General features: G+C 32.5%; 1 protein-coding gene across 1 annotated transcript in view; it reads left to right on the forward strand.

Moving 5' to 3' along the window:
- Positions 1-451: 451 nt before the first annotated feature.
- LOC125075742 (otoferlin-like) overlaps positions 452-20,150 on the forward strand; it is a 79,704-nt gene continuing 60,005 nt past the window's right edge. The window contains exons 1-2 of the mRNA XM_047687444.1: positions 452-530; positions 16,124-16,182. Of these exons, the coding sequence (XP_047543400.1) occupies positions 452-530; positions 16,124-16,182 (138 nt within the window). The remainder of the gene's footprint in view (positions 531-16,123; positions 16,183-20,150) is intronic.

Below are 20,150 nucleotides of genomic sequence, written 5' to 3' on the forward strand. Positions count from 1 at the left end.
TTTTTTTGTAATGTTTAATATAATTATCAATATACCTAACAAATCAATATCATATGCCTAAAAGATAACACGATAAAACGATAATTGAGAATACTTTATAGAATATATAACTGGTTATATTATGCACTAAATATATATTAATGGAATGTATATGAACTAAGCGCAACAAGCGCAGCGCAACTCCGGATAAAACGCCCTATATACGTATATCTGCTATAGGCGAAGGGTATATAAGGCCCGGCCGGGTCGAGTCCTAGCCAAAGAGGGAGTAGCAGCCAGCTCGTCCGGATCCACCCTCATTCCAATGCCGCAGCTCCTAGTGAGCGCACGGCCTCCAGTATCTAGGGAAACTTCGGGAGCGATGTCTCATTCCGCTATAGGAACGGTTAAATTCAAAGTTTTCGCGATGAAGTGTTAATTATTTTGTCACCTTTTCCCGTAAACCGCTAAAATGTCGCTATCCGTAAATTTAAATCGTTTTAAAATATTAAAATGTAAATATGAGAAATACGCCCAGCTGGAGTTTAGAGGTAAGATACTCGTTGAATGTTTTCGTTATAAAAAAAAAAAAAAATTCTTATTATATTCTTTATTTTTTTTTTATTTCAAACCCTTGTTTAAGTTTCCCGAAACCTCTTTACCGTTCGTTTTTCAAGTATGTCTTGTTTAATTTTTTTGGCGTTATGCTTATTTTTTTTTCTTGATAATATCGGCGGTACTTTGAATTAAATAATGCTTTACGGGATCGAAAATCGTTCCATAAGATTTCCTAACATATTAAGTAAAACGGAGCCTGTATCAAATAAATAAGGCAAAATACATTTGAAATTATGGCCAATTTTTTCGGCATCATGTCGACAACGAAAAAAACAGCGGCAATTTGAACATCGGCACGCCCCGGTTTTGTTACAAAGACGTTTATTGCAAAACTAGATGCTGGCGAATACGCGAAAGTCATACTTAATACGTATTCTTCTTGCGAATTGAGATTTAAAACAGCTATGCTTTAAAAATAAATTTAAATACGTTTGAAAAATATTTTTTACACGAGGATAGTTAGCGTAGTCGATACTAACTGAAGTAAAAATATTAATTATCACTGGAATTAATTACCTGGTAATAACTGCAGACTTTAACAGCAACCTGTATCGAATACCATAAAAATATTCTTATTAAAGTCATTATTAATTTTAAATAGTGCCATTGCGATATGGTAAATATGAAATAAATTCAAAAATATGACATAGCTGCGAAAATAAGCGCCCAGCTGCGCTCAGATTCGTAATGATATATTTGCTTTCCGTAGCGCTACGAAATCGTAGGTTCACATCAAAATTGCCCTTGTCGAAACAAAGAAATAGAACATACGAAAGAAACAGAAATATGAAAGGCGAATTTTTAAAACACATACATGTAAAATTCGTTGACTTTCCCAGATTTGAACCCGCATTCGTTAGAAATTCGTTTGTATACAATGAGCCAACCTCAAGCAGACACTATTAAAAAACTAGTTACAAATAAACGATTAATTCATAAAAAAAAATCGACGCACTTTTCCCTATAAAATTTTGTCGTTCATTATCTTTAATTAGCTAAAAAACCTAGTTAGGTTAGAAGGGTTATTTTAATAATACCACTAGTTTCAAAAAAATTAACGAAACGCTTGCTTAATTAATACCATAAGACAGCGGAAACCTAAAAAAATAAAAATTATATTTACCAAAGTAAAATATGAAAAGATTAGTTTCCAATAACAATAATTAATTACGAGCTTATATAAAAACAAACGAGCAAAGTACCGCTCATATTATTAAATAGGAAATAGGGTCAACAGTCCACAGCTGCTCAACGATGTCTCAATGTGGAAACTTTTTTGAATCTGCATCTGGTAGGTACAATTACATCAAGGTCATCAAGTACATCATGTATTTTTCTTAAGATAGAAATGACCTGTTAACGTCCACTGAGCAAAGTCCTCCTTTTGAGGAGCTTACTCCATCACGCTGTGAATATAGGTTGGTGGATACACGCAGATTCTCAGGTGTCCTCAAGATGTCTTCCTTCACTGCTGAGCATGAAATGAAATATAAATACAATTTAGCAAATGAATTTGAAGCTTGTCCCAGGTTCAAACTCTGAAACATCGCATTCAAGATTCACGTCTCTTAACCACTGGGCCATCACGGCTCTACTATATTTGGAATTACTTAATTCAAATACTGGTTAGGCTATATTTAATTAGAGTTAGTTTAGACTGCGGTCTAGAATATAGAGGTTTACGTAGATCAAATTACTAGCAATATAAGCGAGATTTAATAATTCATATTTTTTTAATTTATATGTAATTCACAAGAATTTAATTATATTTCTAAACACCGACGATTCTGCGCTGTAGCACAGATAGCACTGATGTTAAAAGCTATAAATTGCGAAAGAAAAGGACCGATGTGCGAAAAGTGGTGTGTATTGTTTGGTCGTCGCTGGAACTTCTCACTAAGATGCGCTTGCGCAGTCTTTTTTTTTATTAATGGTATATAATTTTTAAGATGTCATTTTGGATTGACCTTTCAATTGACCGTGAATCTGAACGATGCTCGAAATATCAACGCTAAGCAATCCGATATTATTACAATTGGTGACTTTTCGTCGGAGAGCGCCACTTAAATTTTGTCTTTTTGAACTTGAATTGGACTAAGTTTAGCCAGATCCAGTCGGAGACTTTGTTAAAGAAACACTCGATTTCAGACACAGCTTGTTCGGTTTCCGTCCAGTTGTATTCTTTGTTCTTTCCGTTCAGTTGTCAATCTTGTGATCCAGTTTGAGCTTTGTTCCACGCGTAATCGAAGACCTTTGCTTAGTCCAATCAGGCTACTATTGCATCTCCCTTGGACTCAACTGCTTCCGTCCATCTGTCATGTGTCAGGTAAACTAGAAGATTAACGGCTAAGTGGCAGAAACTGGACTGGTGGCCGCTAATCAGCTAGTGCTTCTCTAGTTACCGTAGGAGCTGGTAGATAATAATGAACTCCACTATCTTATCTTGGAGAACAAGAAGGTGATGGCTATAGCCCTATTTAGACAGGTCTGAGCAGTTGGCTGCTTAAGGAATCTGGTGCACCAAAACAGTCTTCCAATTGCCGGAAAAGACGCGTTAGACCGGTGCCAACTTTGGAGCACATATCTCTAGCACAATCGGAAGAATGCCATTGGAACCACTTGACTTATTAATTAACAAGGCAAGAAGTGCTTTACGAACTGACTTTGCTAGATTTAACGCTAAGAAAGAATAAGATCGGTTTCGCCGTCTCCAGGAACGTTAACGGAGTTCAAGTTGGAGTTCAGACCCCTAATTGTAGTTGCAGAAGTCCATAGCGAGGATTAAAGGATATGGCTTATAATGCCTGCTCCGATTGCCCCGAATAGTAACGAGCGAATACCACCTTCCACTCAGAATTCAGAGGGCAACCTGGGCATTCGTTATTATTTCACTGCTGGTATTTGTATTATAACAGATCTAGGTAATTTCTTTAATTCATTGTTAAATATTGTTGATAAATATAATATGATTCGGATCTTTCATCATCATCGTCATTTTGTGGGTAGTCTCTAAATTATCGTTGTAAATCACAACAAATCCTAACAATCACTATGTACAAAAGAACTAATGTACCTAGTTACTTAAACAGACGTATCGAGTACCAGAGTACCAGAGTATGTAATACAGTACTGCGAGGTAATTAGCATTTTACAAATAACTTTGTGTAGAGGAATAGAATAAAGTCTCACGCTTGGTAAATGTTTCATAATTCGGAGAACGCTTCGGAATTAAATCCGCTAGGAAACTGCATAACATCATGGCAAATTTGCATGATTTTGATGAATATTTGAGAAATAAGGCTCCCATTATAAGTACCCCTGAAGATTTCGAAATTATCCGGTTAATTAATGACTTTTCATATTTTGTCCATTGGTAAACGTGATTGTTCAAAACGCCTGTTTCTTTCGATTCATCGTCTTCCAAGGCCACTTTAAGGAAATCCCGTTCACGGAAGGATGGGTCCAGTTAATTAAACAATATTCCATTTTAAGTAATTGCTGATCTGAGGCCAGTCTCAATTTTCATCCGTCTAATGCTGATTTTTTTAATATGATTTTTTTTTCATCGTTGAGTTTGATATGAAGTACAAATAGACTAATGAATATTCAATCGTGCTTCGTGCGTTTCGAAACCCGCGATCTTCCGATAGGTACACATGCTGGGACATCACGTCTCTTATAATAAACTTGAATTTTATAATAACAAAATTTAACGGACATTTGATACAAACGGAGCTTACAGCTCGTTGTTTTTCCGCGGGTCAAAGGAAAAATTATCAAAGAACATAAAATTTCAATCGAAACCAATGTTTCTCTTTTTCAAGACAATAGTTATAAGTAATAACTATAACATTGTATTTATTTTATTAATAAAATAGAGGAATCATAACAATATGTCTCCAACGAGATCCAAGTTAAAATTGATCATCAAATGATCCCCAAATAATTTACGTTTCGTTACCAAAATTTCGGCACGGTAAATTATTATTAATACGGCTATAGAATGGAACGGGAATGGTCACTGAGGATTACATTGCATATCTTCATTAGTTGGTGGAATTAGTAACATCAGCGGCATCCTATTATTAACTTGCAATATTATCTAAGAACTATTTTAGCTGTATTGCTACAATTTTCAAATCACATATTTAAATTAAAGTTTAATTAAAGGATTCTTCTAAAAAACCATCTTAAAGAGACAACCGTTTTTTATTCAATATAAACACACATTTTACACGACTTTACAAACGATAAAAATCTATCAGTTTTTGAAAAAGGACAAATGACAAACTCTCACTCAACTCCCCATTCTTATGGTACGATGAGATGGTATTCCAAAACATTTGGTGTAAGATTGAGTGCATCTTAGAATATTATTTCAGAAAAAAACGAAGAACTTTTTTTAGCCATAACCTATTCAAATATATAAAAAAATTAAAAATAAATGAAGAAATATTATTCCTTTAGTGCTCATTTCCCGGGTCCCGAGGTCGCAGTTAAAAAGCATTGGGGACGCAATCCTACTTTGGATTAGAGCTATTAGTATAAATCTTTAAATTTAACTGAAGTCTTTTTAAGTTTTTTAAGTTCGGTCATATTAAAACAGAGCTGAAAAAAACCTTCTGCCATTAAATTTAATGACTGAAGCGTTAAGGTGTGATTACTAGTTTTATAATTCAATATTATATAAAATTTCTATTGTTTCATTTATACTGATTGGTTGAGATCTTTATTATGGCACTGAGGGATTAACTTGCGATTAATCTTTGCGTAACTCGTGTTTAGTTCGTTGGGTTAGACTTTGCATATACATATATGGATAGAATGTTATGTTATTGCATATATGGATAGAATTCATTATATTTTCCACTTAGGTTTTCTGTATGTTATGTTATATTTTTTAAATTCTCTTACATATTATAAATAAAAAATATACTTTGATTTTGAGTATTCAGCAAAAGTTTATGAAATAAAAAAAAAATTAGGTACATAAAAAAATATTATACAAGTTACTCCTATCTCAATTTCTTGGAGTCTCTTTACATATAGTCGCACACATAAAATATCTTTGCTATATTTGTAATTAGTACAGATTCTTCTTTAATATCACGACGTTTCAAATAATTTAAGCTCAACGGGCTTACTAATTAGTATCTTGAGCTATGAATGCACGCAAAAGTACTGATGAGTTTTAAGCTAGTGACGAGTTCTGTTTTTAATATGTACATTCATACGTTTGCAGTATAAAAGGTTGGTTTTGATTAGAAACGGAAGAAGTAAGGGATATAATAATTAACGATATCAATATATTCACACTTGAAGCCGTAGACAGTTATGAGTACAGTTAGGTCTATTCTATAATTTTGATAAAATTCAAATCGATAGTTTATTAAAAACTTTATACAAAACATCTTAAAAGATAACTTAGGAGGTATCCCTTGAAGATATTTCTTATATTTTTCCATTTCACGCCCAAAGAGCAAAGAATAATAATAATATAATCTGATAATAATAAATTAACTGGTAGTTACTGATGGTCAAATACATATTATATGTAAAATAACCGCCTTTTACTAAATGCACAGTATGTAGACACGGTAAATATACTTTTTTTTTTGTATTTCTGTTTTTTCCTGCTTATCTCTGGAACGGCTCGACCGATTTTGACGGGACTTCCACTGGCAGATAGCTGATGTTATAAAGACTGACTTAAGCTACAATACTAACTTTTTTGTTAAATTAAAATGCGCACGAAGTCGCGGGCATAGCTAGTGACATTAATATAATATCGATAAAAAAAACTAACACAGACTCACTCCTGATAGTCGACTATAGATACTAAGTCTTTTGTGAGAATGAGAGTAACTTCGTCAAATGGATCTCAGAAAGCGTGTAAATTGAAAAAAAAGCTAAATACAAAAACAAAAAATGTCAAGGATCTTTTCTTTGCACGAGGTTTTGTGAGTTAATGGTTGATAGCACATCTTGGGAATAAAACGATTGCCTCCTGGCTATTTTCTTTCTTTTGTCAGTGGGACATTTAAGGATAATTATTATTTGAAATCGTTAACTTGTTCTACTTGTGAGGGACCAATAAAGGAAAAAGTAATCCTTATAAATTCTTTCTAATCTTTTTCGTTGTCCATTTGTCCATCTGTCTGTCTGTCCATCAATACTTTTTCTCAGAACCGTGTTGAGGTATAAAGTTGAAATGACTACCGAATACTGAGGTCGTAAAAAAATCCAACCTAAGTATAAGCAATCAAAAGCTCAACCATAGAAAAAAATCCGAAAACCAGTAAAACTTTCAGTATTGTTTAGTGCTACGGAAGTCTCAGTGCGCGAGTTCAACTCGCACTTGCCAATTTTTTATTATTAGAAACAAGCCGCTTCATTAAAAAACCTAAATTACCATTTAAATTATAGTTAACGCTCTGATAACATTGCAGGACATTTTATTTTTAAGTTAACCAAACTAAACTCAGGCCTGAACCCCTTGACCTTGTCAGAGCATCTCGGTAGCATACTAAAGCAACCCCGTGATGCTTACCGAATGCGTTTATTCAGCAGAATAAAAAAAGACTTGCTTCACTAGTCTAGTCCCACGACAATTAAGTATAATTTTTCTTTATCAGCTGGGTTAAGATGAAAATGGAATCTCTATTTTCACTTAAGTTCTTCGATAGGTAGATTGTATTGAAATGTTAAAGTGGTGATTTCCTTTTTTATTGGCCGTAATATGATCCATAGGGAGTATAACGTCGTTATTGGAAAATGGAGTTCCGTTATAATCAAATGAATTTCACGATTGCCTTTAAAGAACTACGTAATAACTTAATAACAGTTTTAATGTATTCTTTCTTCTTATTAGTTGTAATTACATTCGGTTCGAGAATTCGCGCTCGAATGTGACACTGTGCATAATTCTTGGCGCGTAGCGGCTTATTCCAGTATCAATAACCAAAAAGTAACGAAAATGGTAATTGTTTCGTGTTCCAGACAAAGAGGTATTTTTAATACAGACCCGATATACGATTGAATAAATGAATCGAATAAATTTCATTACGAAACAATATTTGCGTGTTTTTATTATTTTATATGGTCAGGCCTCCAAGCATTGTGTTTGACTGGATTTAAAGAAATGCAAAAACAACGAACTGTGACCAATTCTTCTAACAAAATGTAACTTTTATCGCAACCGAATCGAAACGTCATCGTTGACATCTAGTCATTTCATATTGTACTACCACAATTTTTCAGTCACAGTTCCGTCGAATCCAGATCCGAATAGAATTGGGGACAAATCGATCAACCCACGATCTCGCTAAACAAAATTGATTTACTTGTTTTGATATATCTGTCACCTACCTGTCTATCTGTCAGAATGGTCCTGAGATTTCTGTCAAACCTCTGAAGATTTCGGTTCAAACCCAGGCAGGCACCAGTGAATTTTCATGTTCATGTTCATAAGTCTCATGCTTAATTTGAGTTTATAATTAATCTCGTGTTCGGCATTGAAGAAAAGCATCGTGAGGAAACCTGCATGTGTCTAATTTCAAAGAAATTCTGCCACATGTGTAATCCACCAACCCGTATTGGAGCAGCGTGGTGGAATATGCTCCAAACCTTCTCCTTAACCCAGCAGTGGGAAATTTACAGGCTGCTAATGTATTATTACTTGGATTTATTTTCTTCGCTTTCTTATAGCATAGTTTTGACTATAAGTTCATTAATTTAAATATAAGTTCATTAATTTTCCATAATGCTTAAGTAATCTAAGAAGTAAATAGTTGGGTAATAGCAACATATTCAAGTTCATAATGTTCAACAGTACCAACTCACAACAACTTCAAGGTTAATTTCTATAGCCAACACAAACATATATTATTATATCTGGATCGCGGTAACAATAATCTTAACTAATATTATACATACGTAAGTGAGTTTTATTGTTACGCCTTCACGCCTTAACTACTCAACTAATGATCATAAAATTTTGATTAATAAACATTTTTAAAACCGTCTAGCAGTAGTCCAAATGAAAGTCGTGCAAACATCACTGAAATTTAAAGTGCTTAATTTATAATAAATCTCATGCTCGGCGAGGAAGGAACTTAAATCTCATAATGAAGATAATAACTAAATTATTGTAAATCTAAATTTTCTAATATTTAAATAAATATTGTGTTAAAAAATTAATTACGATCACATGAAAAAGGGGCCGGCATTTTTCCGTCAATCTGGCCTATGATAACATATTCCCAACTCAATTAGCGCTTCTTGTGTACGTCGAAGGACCTGTGGCAATACAAAAAAAATAAATCTTTAATCACCTTAACCCGGCATAGCGGCTAGTAAAAACTTATTATAAAAATAGGTCAAGCGACAATACGATAAGTGGGCCTTGGAATATAAAATACGTAATATAATTATGAATATTTAAACCTTTTTGTTTTGTAGCTTTTGAAGATTTATAATAGCTTCCGGGAGCAATGAGACACGATGAATTATTTATTAACCATTCTTAATACCAAAGGTTTGCTAAGAGCTATTGAATTACACTTTACTCTTAGGCGGATATTTTATATAACATAGTAGAAAACAAATTCGCTTCCCGCTGTCTGTCTGTCCTGTGTTTGCTTAGATGTTTAAAACAACGCAACCGATTTTGATGCTGTTTTTTTTAGTAAATATATTGATTCAGGAGGAAGGTTTATATGTATAATACAAGCATAATATAGTAGAGAAACACTAATAATTTTACAAGTTTCTAATGTGATGTCGTAAATATCACATTTTTTTGCGCTTACATTACAAACGCTGTTTGAAACTAGCGTTACTATTACTTACTATTCTGCTTGGTTACGTAATACGAGATAGATCAAAATAATGTACTACAGTATAGTAAACCTTAAAAAGGTCTTCAAAAAATTTGCGAGATGATATTTTTTTATCTCTTAGGGATAATCCACAACAAGCAATTTTTATCCTTTACTTTTTACAAGAAATAATGGCGCATTTACTAAGCCATTTTAAACAATACTGTATTTATCCTTATCAAATTTAGTATATAAAAAATACACTGTGCATTTAATATATATCAATATAGCCCTTTACAGCATGCAATTTAAATGAATATATTTGAAGATATTACAGAATTAAAATGCATTGTCTAATAACAATACATACCACTAAATGCCTGCTGTAAGCCTTGTATATAAAGACATTCTTTGGTATATCTAGTATCAGCATTGCACCCGTGCGAAGCCGGGGCGGGTCGCTAGTGATATTATATATGTATTTAAGACAACAACAGTATATTTTTATTTGATACGTGGATGGAAGATCAAAGTTGAGATTATATTTGCATTTAAAATTTATGCTCCATGGCATCGTAAAAATATTTCACAAAATGATTTATATATCAAAATGTTGCTTTTGTAAGTTATCCGAAGTAAGCATTTAAACTTTATGATTATTTAATTAATTTTCCCTTTAATGGCGTTATAAAACAGTTCTGTGATTTGGAAAGCATTTGTTTCATTTAAAAATACCCTTACTTAAGTTACGGAACTTAGGTAATTAATTCCGCTTGTTTTTTCGTTGGGCAGCTCTGAAAGTAACTCTTCCTGTCTGATCCTACTTTCGGTATCACAAAAGTTTGTAAAATAAACAAGGATGTGAATAATAGAATTAGCTTAGGTGGACGATGTTATTACAAGTCTCATTAAGCTAAAGGTGAAAATTTACTCAATTTAATTTTACATATTATGATTTTCAAACATTCCACTTTTTCCAATCGAAGACCGTTCGATTATAAACTTTATTACGGTCAAATATAACGTATATATAATATAATAATATATCATTTTTGCTAACGAATTATGTAGCTATTAAAGAAATAGATTATTTTTGACTTGATTAACCAATCTGCTTAATAACGACATTAGGAACACTTCGTATTTGTTTGATAGTACTAACATTTCCGGCAAGTAACATAGTTACAAGAATAACATTCCAAGTATAACAAGATGTGTAAAGATAAATAAATATTAGATTAACATAATAAGAACTTTCTGAATTACATAATATAGCTCAGCTATTATGTAATACAGAAAGTTCTTGATTAATACATATTTATGTATAATATAACATTATATTTCTTCTCCAATTATTTCCATTTCAATTTTGCTACATGTTCCAACAGCTTCGCCGTCAACCAAAACTCTATTTCCTGGTGAATAAGTAATGAATGTTATACGTTGTACAAGATCTCGACCATTATCGCGTCCACTCAATGTGAAGTTGTTTATTTTGCTTTAGTCCTTTTTTGATCCGAATATACTTTAATGCATGCTAGATGAGTTTGATTCCCTTACGTAGACGTTACCCTTACCAGTAAACGTGTATTTAAATAGATGTCACATTTATAAGACTGCCAAAAAAATTGTAAAATGTTTTCATGAGTCATGTATGTATGTTTGTCATCGTGTCTTGATTTTTTCATATCTTTTTTTATATAATAGGTAGATGAAGCAAGTAGTCTACCTGATGGCGAGTGATTACCACCGCCTATTGATATTGTGCTGGAAGAAATATTAACCATTTATTTATTTATTTATTTAAAACAAGCACACTTACAACATACATATTGAACATTTACAGTTAAAGTGACTATATTAAAACATCAGATATGTACGTCAATGACAAGTGTACATAACATTTACTAACTATAATCAGTGCACAATTAAAAAGTTTACATATTAATTTAAAGATAAAATAAAAATATTACGTAAAAATCACAAAATAAAAATAAAAAATATTACTATATAAACTTAGGAAAACTTTAACTTAGAAAAAAAAAAAATATAGTTAATAATTTTTTGTTTAAATACATGAAATGAATCACTAAATAGGTCTAGACTTGGTAATTTTTTGGAACCATTTCATACATCAATGCGCTACCAGCCTTAGATGTCCCATGTGTCTTTTGTTACACTGTCTCACTCACCATTCAAACTGGAATGTCTGAACAGAGTTGGATGTTTCGTATCGTAATCGTAACATCGTCCTGAGTGCATTTTTAAATGCATGTCAGTAACTTTAATTGTAGAATAAAGTAACGTATTTGTAATTAAAAAATCACAACACAATTAAAACAAATAAAAATTAACGACAACTTATCTTAATTTAAATAATAAGAAAAAGTAAGTATTTGTTCGAACAGAGAATAGCCGCTGTGTGGAAAATTGGTCACGAGGACAACCATCATCAATCTTACCTCAGTTATGTTCTTTGTGCGTATAGATACATTGGCTCATACACCCTTCAAACGGAAACATAACAAAACTATATCAATACTTACCGAGCAATCTGCTTGGTTACGTAATATGTGAATACAAAAGCGGTCCGTATAATTATAGGCCTATTTGTAAACTTCCGTCGTTAAGGAAATATTTAAAAAAAATATGTTAAATCAACTTCTGGTTCGTTTTGGTATAAATAACAATTCGGTTTAACGAGGGGTCGCTCAACAACTAATGCCATAATAGCTATATTTGATGCAATGGCGTCTTATGACGATGATTTATCCAAAACATTTGATTGTGTAGAGCTTTGATTTTTGTACAAGCTAAAACATTACGGTGTTCATGATAAAGTTTCATACTTGAATCAAATAATCCAACAGGTGTCTATTAATTGAATAAAGTGTCCTTTGATTTTGATTTTGAATGGGAGTCCCACAAAGATCAATTTTAGGCCCTTTTTCATTTTTGTTATATACAAATCTTCCTTTTTATGTTAAAGGTATTTGTGATATTAAGATTCCATATTTAATTTTAAATTATTAAAAAATTTAAAGCTCATGTCAAAAAAACATTGTTAATAAGGCATATTACTCAATACAACATTAAATTAATAACAAAAACGCTTGGACTTAGTATTTATTGAATTCTAGACTAAGTCATTTATTAATAACTTTTTCCCACCATTTAAAAAAAGTTGTGAAGTAAAGGATGGGAAAAAGTAACTACTGAATTTCCTGCCGGTTCTTATCGATAGACTCTACTTTCCGAAGCGGTGTATTTAAACATTTAATTCAATACTGTAACATGACTCTTCGAAAGTGCTTTTATGAGCTTACTTGTATATTTTACTACTTACTTACTTACTTACTTACTTACTTACTATTATAATTTCATTTTTTTTTAATTTTGTGATGAGTAGGCAGGACCTATATATGTATATGTGATCATTCATTACAACGTATAGATTTTTCTCGAAATTCTGAAGTTATGATATAAGGTTCATGATATATGGCTGGTATCTTTAAACTCTTAAAAACACACAAAAAAAAAGAAATAAGCAATTATATTCCACTTTATTTATTTGACGGCAGCTAATTAAACAGTAAATAAATATTTAAACGAGATCTCAAAGTGCGGTTTCAGCGAAAATAATAATTAAATACACAGTTTACTTTTAATTAAAAATGTTTAATCATTGTTTTAAGAAAATGAATAATGAAAAGAGGAGGGAAAAATGCATGAATTCACATTTCGTTTCATTAAAAATCCTTAAAGACATCTCTCCACGAAAGAAACGCTAGTGTATTGTATTTTGAATTATCCATAAGAACGATTCTAACATAAAATTCATATTCAGGATAGTTACATAGCTCGCGACGCAGACGCTCACTAAGAAGGATTTTTGGGGATTTCAATTTGGGGAAGGAAGTGTAAGGAGAAGCATTGTATGAATTTTATGGATGAAATTCACGTAATTTATATCAAACATCGCAAAAAATCTTCAGAAATCGGATAAAACTATATTCAGCAAGACAAATAAAGCATCTCGATGGAAAATATACCCGATGTCTTTATTACGGGAGTAAAATAGGCCTTCAGTTATTTTTGAGAAATAGATTTTACAAGTTGTTACCACTAGTGGTACACTTGGTAAGTAGGTCTTTGTGCAAGTCTATCTAGTTAGGTACCACGCACTCATCAGATATTCTACCATCAATTCACATAACATCGTAGATCCCTAGTTTGGTGGCGCTTTGGCTATGTAAGCTGTGGTTAATATTTCTACAGCGTCAGTGTCTATGGGCGGTGGTGACCACTTAATCTCAGGTGGCCGTCGCTCGGCCACTTACCTATATTATATATACATTTTTTATATTTGTACATCTTTATTCCTGTATATCTTATTCACTAGAACCTTGTTTAAGTATAACATATTATTCCCACGTTGTAAAATATTTCCTGTATTTGAAGACGGTTAAAAAAGGTTCAGCAACACCTAATATAAATTAAAATCATATAATATTTATAGAATACTTTACGATGAAGGATATATAAAGTATAATATAAAGTCAAGCACGCTGAAGCGTTCGTGATCCCCTTACAAAGAAACACTACCTTCCGACAAGCATGCGATCCTTTACGAGTATGTTAACATATTACGGTCGTTAGTCATAGTCTTGATACATGATACATGGTACTTCAAAGCCTGTCTGCTGTATTATTTGAAGCTATGTAGTAATGAATAAACAGCAAACTAAAACTGTATAGTGAAAATACAAAGTCAATATGAAATTTTAAGTGCGATTTGAATCACTCGTGGATTTTTTTCACAATAATAGCTTTCACCGTCCAGTGGATTACCAGCATTGGAATAAAAGAATGGAAGGACCCTTTTGGTCTTTTCTAAAAGTAAAAAGTTACTGAAGTTTATATTGTTTAAAAAGTTAGGAAATTTTGTTTTTTAAGATGTTTTATTTTAATTAATGTCTTATTAAACGATTTCTCGGTTAAAGAGATTATTCATACTCTAGAAGCTTCTAAAGATTGAAAAAATGTATCTTTACTCATATCATCTATCATTATAAGTGCGATCTGTTTTTCTGACTGACAAGCTTTCACGGCTAAACCAAAAAATCGATTTTGATAACATTTGTTACGAAGACAGCCTGAATCACAAGGATAAAGGAAAAGAAAAAAAAAGAAAGAAGGCTTTTTGAAAACAATTTTGAAATAAAATAGTTTAACACAACCAAATAAAGATGCTAATATACATTAAAACTCAATCACTATCTACAAAATAATATTTATTTAAAAATAAACAACCGTATTAGTAGTATAAAAACAGCTTAGTAGCTGAGGAAGGATTGAACACATTAAATATTAATTTCAAGTAAAACACGTCTTATTTTTTTATGACAACGTCATATTTATGGTTAAACTTTTGCTAATAATTAAACGAGTTGGGGAGCGCCAAAGATAATCTACATAATATATACTGAACGCATCGGTATGGGTTATGACCAATTAATGCGGAATCATCCGTAGAATGTTATGGGATAAATTATTTGAATTCCATTGATCATCCTCCTGCTGGATATATGATAACGAGGCGCTGCAGTTTAATTTCGTAACGCCATGTATTGTTATTGAATTTCTTCTGAGACTCAAACAAAGAAGTGAAACAATAAGAACGCTAACGACGGTATGATACAAGTCGCTATCTCGGAGAGCTAGGATTAATATTTAATTTACTTTTCTCGTGTTGTGACGAACCCTGCGATGTTCTCGTACATATTACCTTCAATTTATCAAGGGTTGTTAAAGTAAACCAGACCTTGACTGGATTTCTTGTAAATAATGTATTTTTTATCTATAGTATAATCTGTAACCGTACCCAAAATGTTAAAAGTTTACGTATTATCATAATATTCTAAGTTATGATAATAATAACTATGTAACACTTGAAAAGTACCTTACATTTTTTATTACATTAGCGGTCTGTAAATTTCTCACTGCTGGGCTAAGGCCTCCCCTCCCTTTGAGGAGAAGGTTTGGAGCATATTCCACCACGCTGCTACAATGCGGGTTCGTGGAATTCACATGTGACATAATTTCGTTGAAATTAGGCGCATGCAGGCTTCCTCACGATGTTTTCCTTCACCGCCGAACCCGAGATGAATTATAAACACAAATTAAGCACATGAATATTCACTGGTGCCTGTTTGGGTTTGAACCGAAATCATCGGTTAAAATGCACGCGTTCTAACCACTGGGCCATCTCGGCTAAGACTACCTTGCTTCAAATAAATTCCCATCAGATGCAATTATAGACTTCCTCAAATTGTTGGCTTTTTAATAAACATAATCATAGGATAACTCTGGAATACCTTTCGATATGAAGTCTTTAAAACATGAAAGTGGGTTTACAGAATTGTGTCGACAAGTTATCCTATAAAGTGTTGATAAAAAAATTATTGCAACAAAAAAAAACACATATATTTATAATAGAAACTGAACTGTACAATGGGGCAGTAGAAAGAGCTTCTAGCAGACGAATCGTTCTCGGGAGTGCAAGCGATAGGAATCAAGTGCAATCTATACGGATACCGATAATTAAACGCGTCAAAGATTTTTAGTGACATCCTATTATACATTTTTAGCGTAATTAAGGACACGAGTTTTGTTATAAATAATAAACATGTATATTTCTTTTCAAGGTCACATCAAATACTCCGTGGTGCTTCTCGATGACCAGGAACTTGTCAACGTCAACCAAGTAAGTGAATAGAAAATATTATAATATTCTTTATAATTATGTCAGGTTAAAAGTCATTCAATCTACAACAACCATTGGACGTATGCCTTAATATTCTTTATCTCAGATTCATTACAGAGAGTCGTCTGTTCTTTTGGTTATCCTGTGATCTTATGTTCACTTTATAGTCTCCACTCGAGGACTTTTCTTTCTTATCGGTCATAAAACCTTTTGTCATTTAAACCTCAGCTAGTATTTAATGTTTGGTAATTTACCATCACTTTCAAAGTTCTGATAAGAAAATGAATGTCACCTTGTCATAATGTTATGTTCATAATGGTTACTAGCTAGCTGTTGACACAGGCATTATTTATTCGCACACTTTCATAAATGAGTTCAACAAGCCTGAATAAAATTCCAATTATATATCTTGATATATATATATATATGAAGCTCAGAACATTTCATAATTCTCCTTCACCACAACTCAGTAGCATTCTAGACATTAGGGTCAGCCCTATTAGAATAAGGTACTCGAGTGTGCCCTTAACGTAGCACGATGCTTTCGAAGTAGCTAGTTGCCGGTTACGAAGAAGAGCCATTTCAAAGTTTCATTTTATCTCAGAATTGTTACAATAGTACGTGGTACTTATTTTAAAACTTTTTGCTAAAGTTAAATGCAATATTACTTCGGAATCCTCTTTTGATCTCGATGAGTTCCTGGTTTGAGTACGTTCTTACCGTTCGAAAAAAATACACTCGAAACTCGACGTATAACTTTATCGTGCAATTATATATATTTTTTTATGTTATATTGGTTGGCGGCCTATGAAATGGGTCCACTTTATAGTAAGTGTTCACCGCTGCCCCTAGACATCAATGCTGTAAGACATATCAATCATTCCTCATATCACTAATGTGCGACCAACCTCGGAAACTAAGATATTAAATGTTGCAACTTTTACTCTGAAAAAAGTGCTGAATTATCTCATCGCTTGAATCGGGTCCAAGAGAAGAGCCATTGTTTCATAATGAAGGCTTTCACCTAGCACTCTACCGTATAATTTGATTAATTCTCCTGCTACTATCTATTAGGTTTCTGTAAATTTATTTTTCTTTTACGGCTATTGAACCAATAATTTGGTTGGTCTACTTTACGTTCAAAGTGCCCTGTGTTCGCTAGAAAGAATTTTATCCAATTACATATTATTCATTTATATGACAGTTTGCTGATAAAAGATTTTAATTCAAGCTAACTACGTTGATTAGCATTTATTTGACATCTAATGAAATTATTCTTAATTTGATAATGGCTTTCGTTTTAGATTAATTACCTCCTATATAATATATCTTCGATTTCATATGGGTAACATTTAATTCATACAAAGCTATCAGCAGAACTAGCCTCGAGAGGAAGGCACTCGTTTAGATTCTTTCTTTACTGTATTTGGCACTCACTCGGCTTAACTTACCTCAGGGGTGAAGTGACTGATCAGCCCGCACGCTAGGGTCTTTTTTTAACAACTACCCAGTCGGCCCAATCGGGGTAAAATTAATACACAGATGGGTTTCCACTACACTATGGCCAATTAAACTCAAAGTTAATAAAACAACTTACAGATACACAACATTTGCAGAGAAAATTCTCCACAGTTGAAGCTTTGTTATCAAAGTGTAATAATTGTTTTCAAACTGCTACGGACTAGCTATCTTAATATACGCTGTGTGTATCGAAAAATTCATTTCATTAATATATCTTGTTATATGTATTGTTTTCTGTGTTTTACACGAAAGCAAGGTAATATTATACTGTTCAATTAGAAAACGGAGAAGTTTTCAGCTATCCCTTGGGTAGGAACTCGTTTTAATAATGAGAAGGTTGCGCTCATTTTTAACCATGTTATAAATGATTATTGTTGCGTATTATTAGATACGTAAGCATTTTGTATTACAATTACGTGACATTGTAAACCAATTCAATGTTTTAGGAAAGTAACTCTAGTTGATAAAATACATTTCGTTTTCAACAGGCGTCAGGAATGAGCATTTAAATAGGAAGTTTGTTAGCAATTCTTTGCTTTTCGGCTTTATATTTAGAAGTTCTTTGAAATATAAATATACATTTGGCAATTCTTGCTTTTATAATTCATAATTCGTCCATTTGTAAGATGTTGTATTGTTGAAATGGCTAAATATTATTAAGTTATGTTCAAAATATTCTTGGTCAAGTTCTATAAGATCTTTATTACACTGATGACTGATTTGAGGATTTGTACGTATTGATTTTGAGTTCTTAAAAGTTTGAACCTGAAGCACTATACTCAAATTAGGCAAAAGGGAAAGCATAATATGTGCCGTGTAATCATTTGACATTTTTGTTGTCTGAAATTATCTGTCAGATCAGTTTCAAAGCAAATTTATGCTTACGCAAAATGTTCTTTACTGATATTGTATTAGAGATTTTTATCGATTAAATGCAATTGTGAGTATTCTGCTTATAGATGTCACCATCAAATTGTAAATACCGTTAGATTTAAATCTATCTCGCGATATTGTGAACTGAAGAGACTGTCAATTGAAACTTACTGCTTATAATTTAACGCATTATCGGCACATTTTCTGTAGATTATAATCTACCGAAGCTAATTAAAGCTAAATTATAAAAACTCTAACACAACCTAACCGATATATCATAAACTATCAAAATTTTTACGTTTAATTTTGAGTTCAATCACCGTTCACAATATTTTGGCAGTTTACAATCTCGCGAGATAGATTAAATTCTATACGTAGTATAAACCAAACCCTTGTAGCAAAAATAATTATTCGTAACGAACATCAACGAAATAAATGGTTGCCTGGATGTCACTCTATGCAACCTCATACGGTACGTGACAAATTTTACAATTCCCGGAATTGAATTCATATCGAGTATCGAATAAATTATTGATAAATGTAATAGAACTCTATCTGGGCCACGTACGTAATGTTCCCGCTTCTAACACAATACATTTTTTATAAATATAGATACTATATATTTGAGAAACTCTTTATTTAAATTTTTATTCTTAAAAAAATATTATTTTATAGAGAAAATTAAGTATTAATTGTCATATGTTACTACTAGTAGTACTGACGTATGAAGTAAATTTTCGATCCACGGTATTTATTTGTAGTTATCGGATAGGTGTGATTACTTGACCTTATGCAAGCCCGCTTCATATCTATGGCCCACTCATCGGATATTCTACCGCCAAACGACGATACAAGTATCGGCGTTGTTATGCACCTTGTCTAGTTACATTGGCTCACTCACCATTCAAACCTACTGGAATAAAGGGGAATGTGTTACCAACAATGTTGGTATTGGGTGCTAAGGTTGGTCTTACTTCTTTATGTTTCTTGTTGTTGGTGACGCATTGGTGATGTAAGAGTAATTCATATTTAATACAGAACCAATGTCTATGAGCGGTGCTGATCATTTACCATCGGGTGGCTTATATCACGTCTCGACTATAATAAATATACAAATAATAAAATTGGAGTGTCTGTTTGTAAAATTAAAATAAGTGCTTTTTACTAAATGCATATGTACACGGTACATGTACCAAATTTTTTTTTTTTTATTTATGTCTTTCTATCTGTCTGTTTGTTCCGACTTATCTCTAGAACGGCTGGACCGATTTTCACTGGCAGATAGCTGATGTAATACGGAGTAACTTAGGCTTCGACAATAACTTTTTTGAATTTATTCAAACGCGCACGAATTAGCGTGCGCTTACTACACTAACTTAGTACGACACGATTTCGATTTGCTGGAATCAAAGATTGGATTTAAACTTCGATTGGATTCCATCGTCGAATTCAAACAGTGAATATATCAATCAATCATTGATGAATCAATCCATTTTAAAATTATTCCGTTCATTCAATTTGTTCTTAAAAAAATGCATATTAGAAAGAAAGAAAGAACACTTTTATTTGGGACC

This window comes from Vanessa atalanta, chromosome Z, assembly GCF_905147765.1.
Source record: "Vanessa atalanta chromosome Z, ilVanAtal1.2, whole genome shotgun sequence".
In the NCBI taxonomy this organism is placed as follows: domain Eukaryota; kingdom Metazoa; phylum Arthropoda; class Insecta; order Lepidoptera; family Nymphalidae; genus Vanessa; species Vanessa atalanta.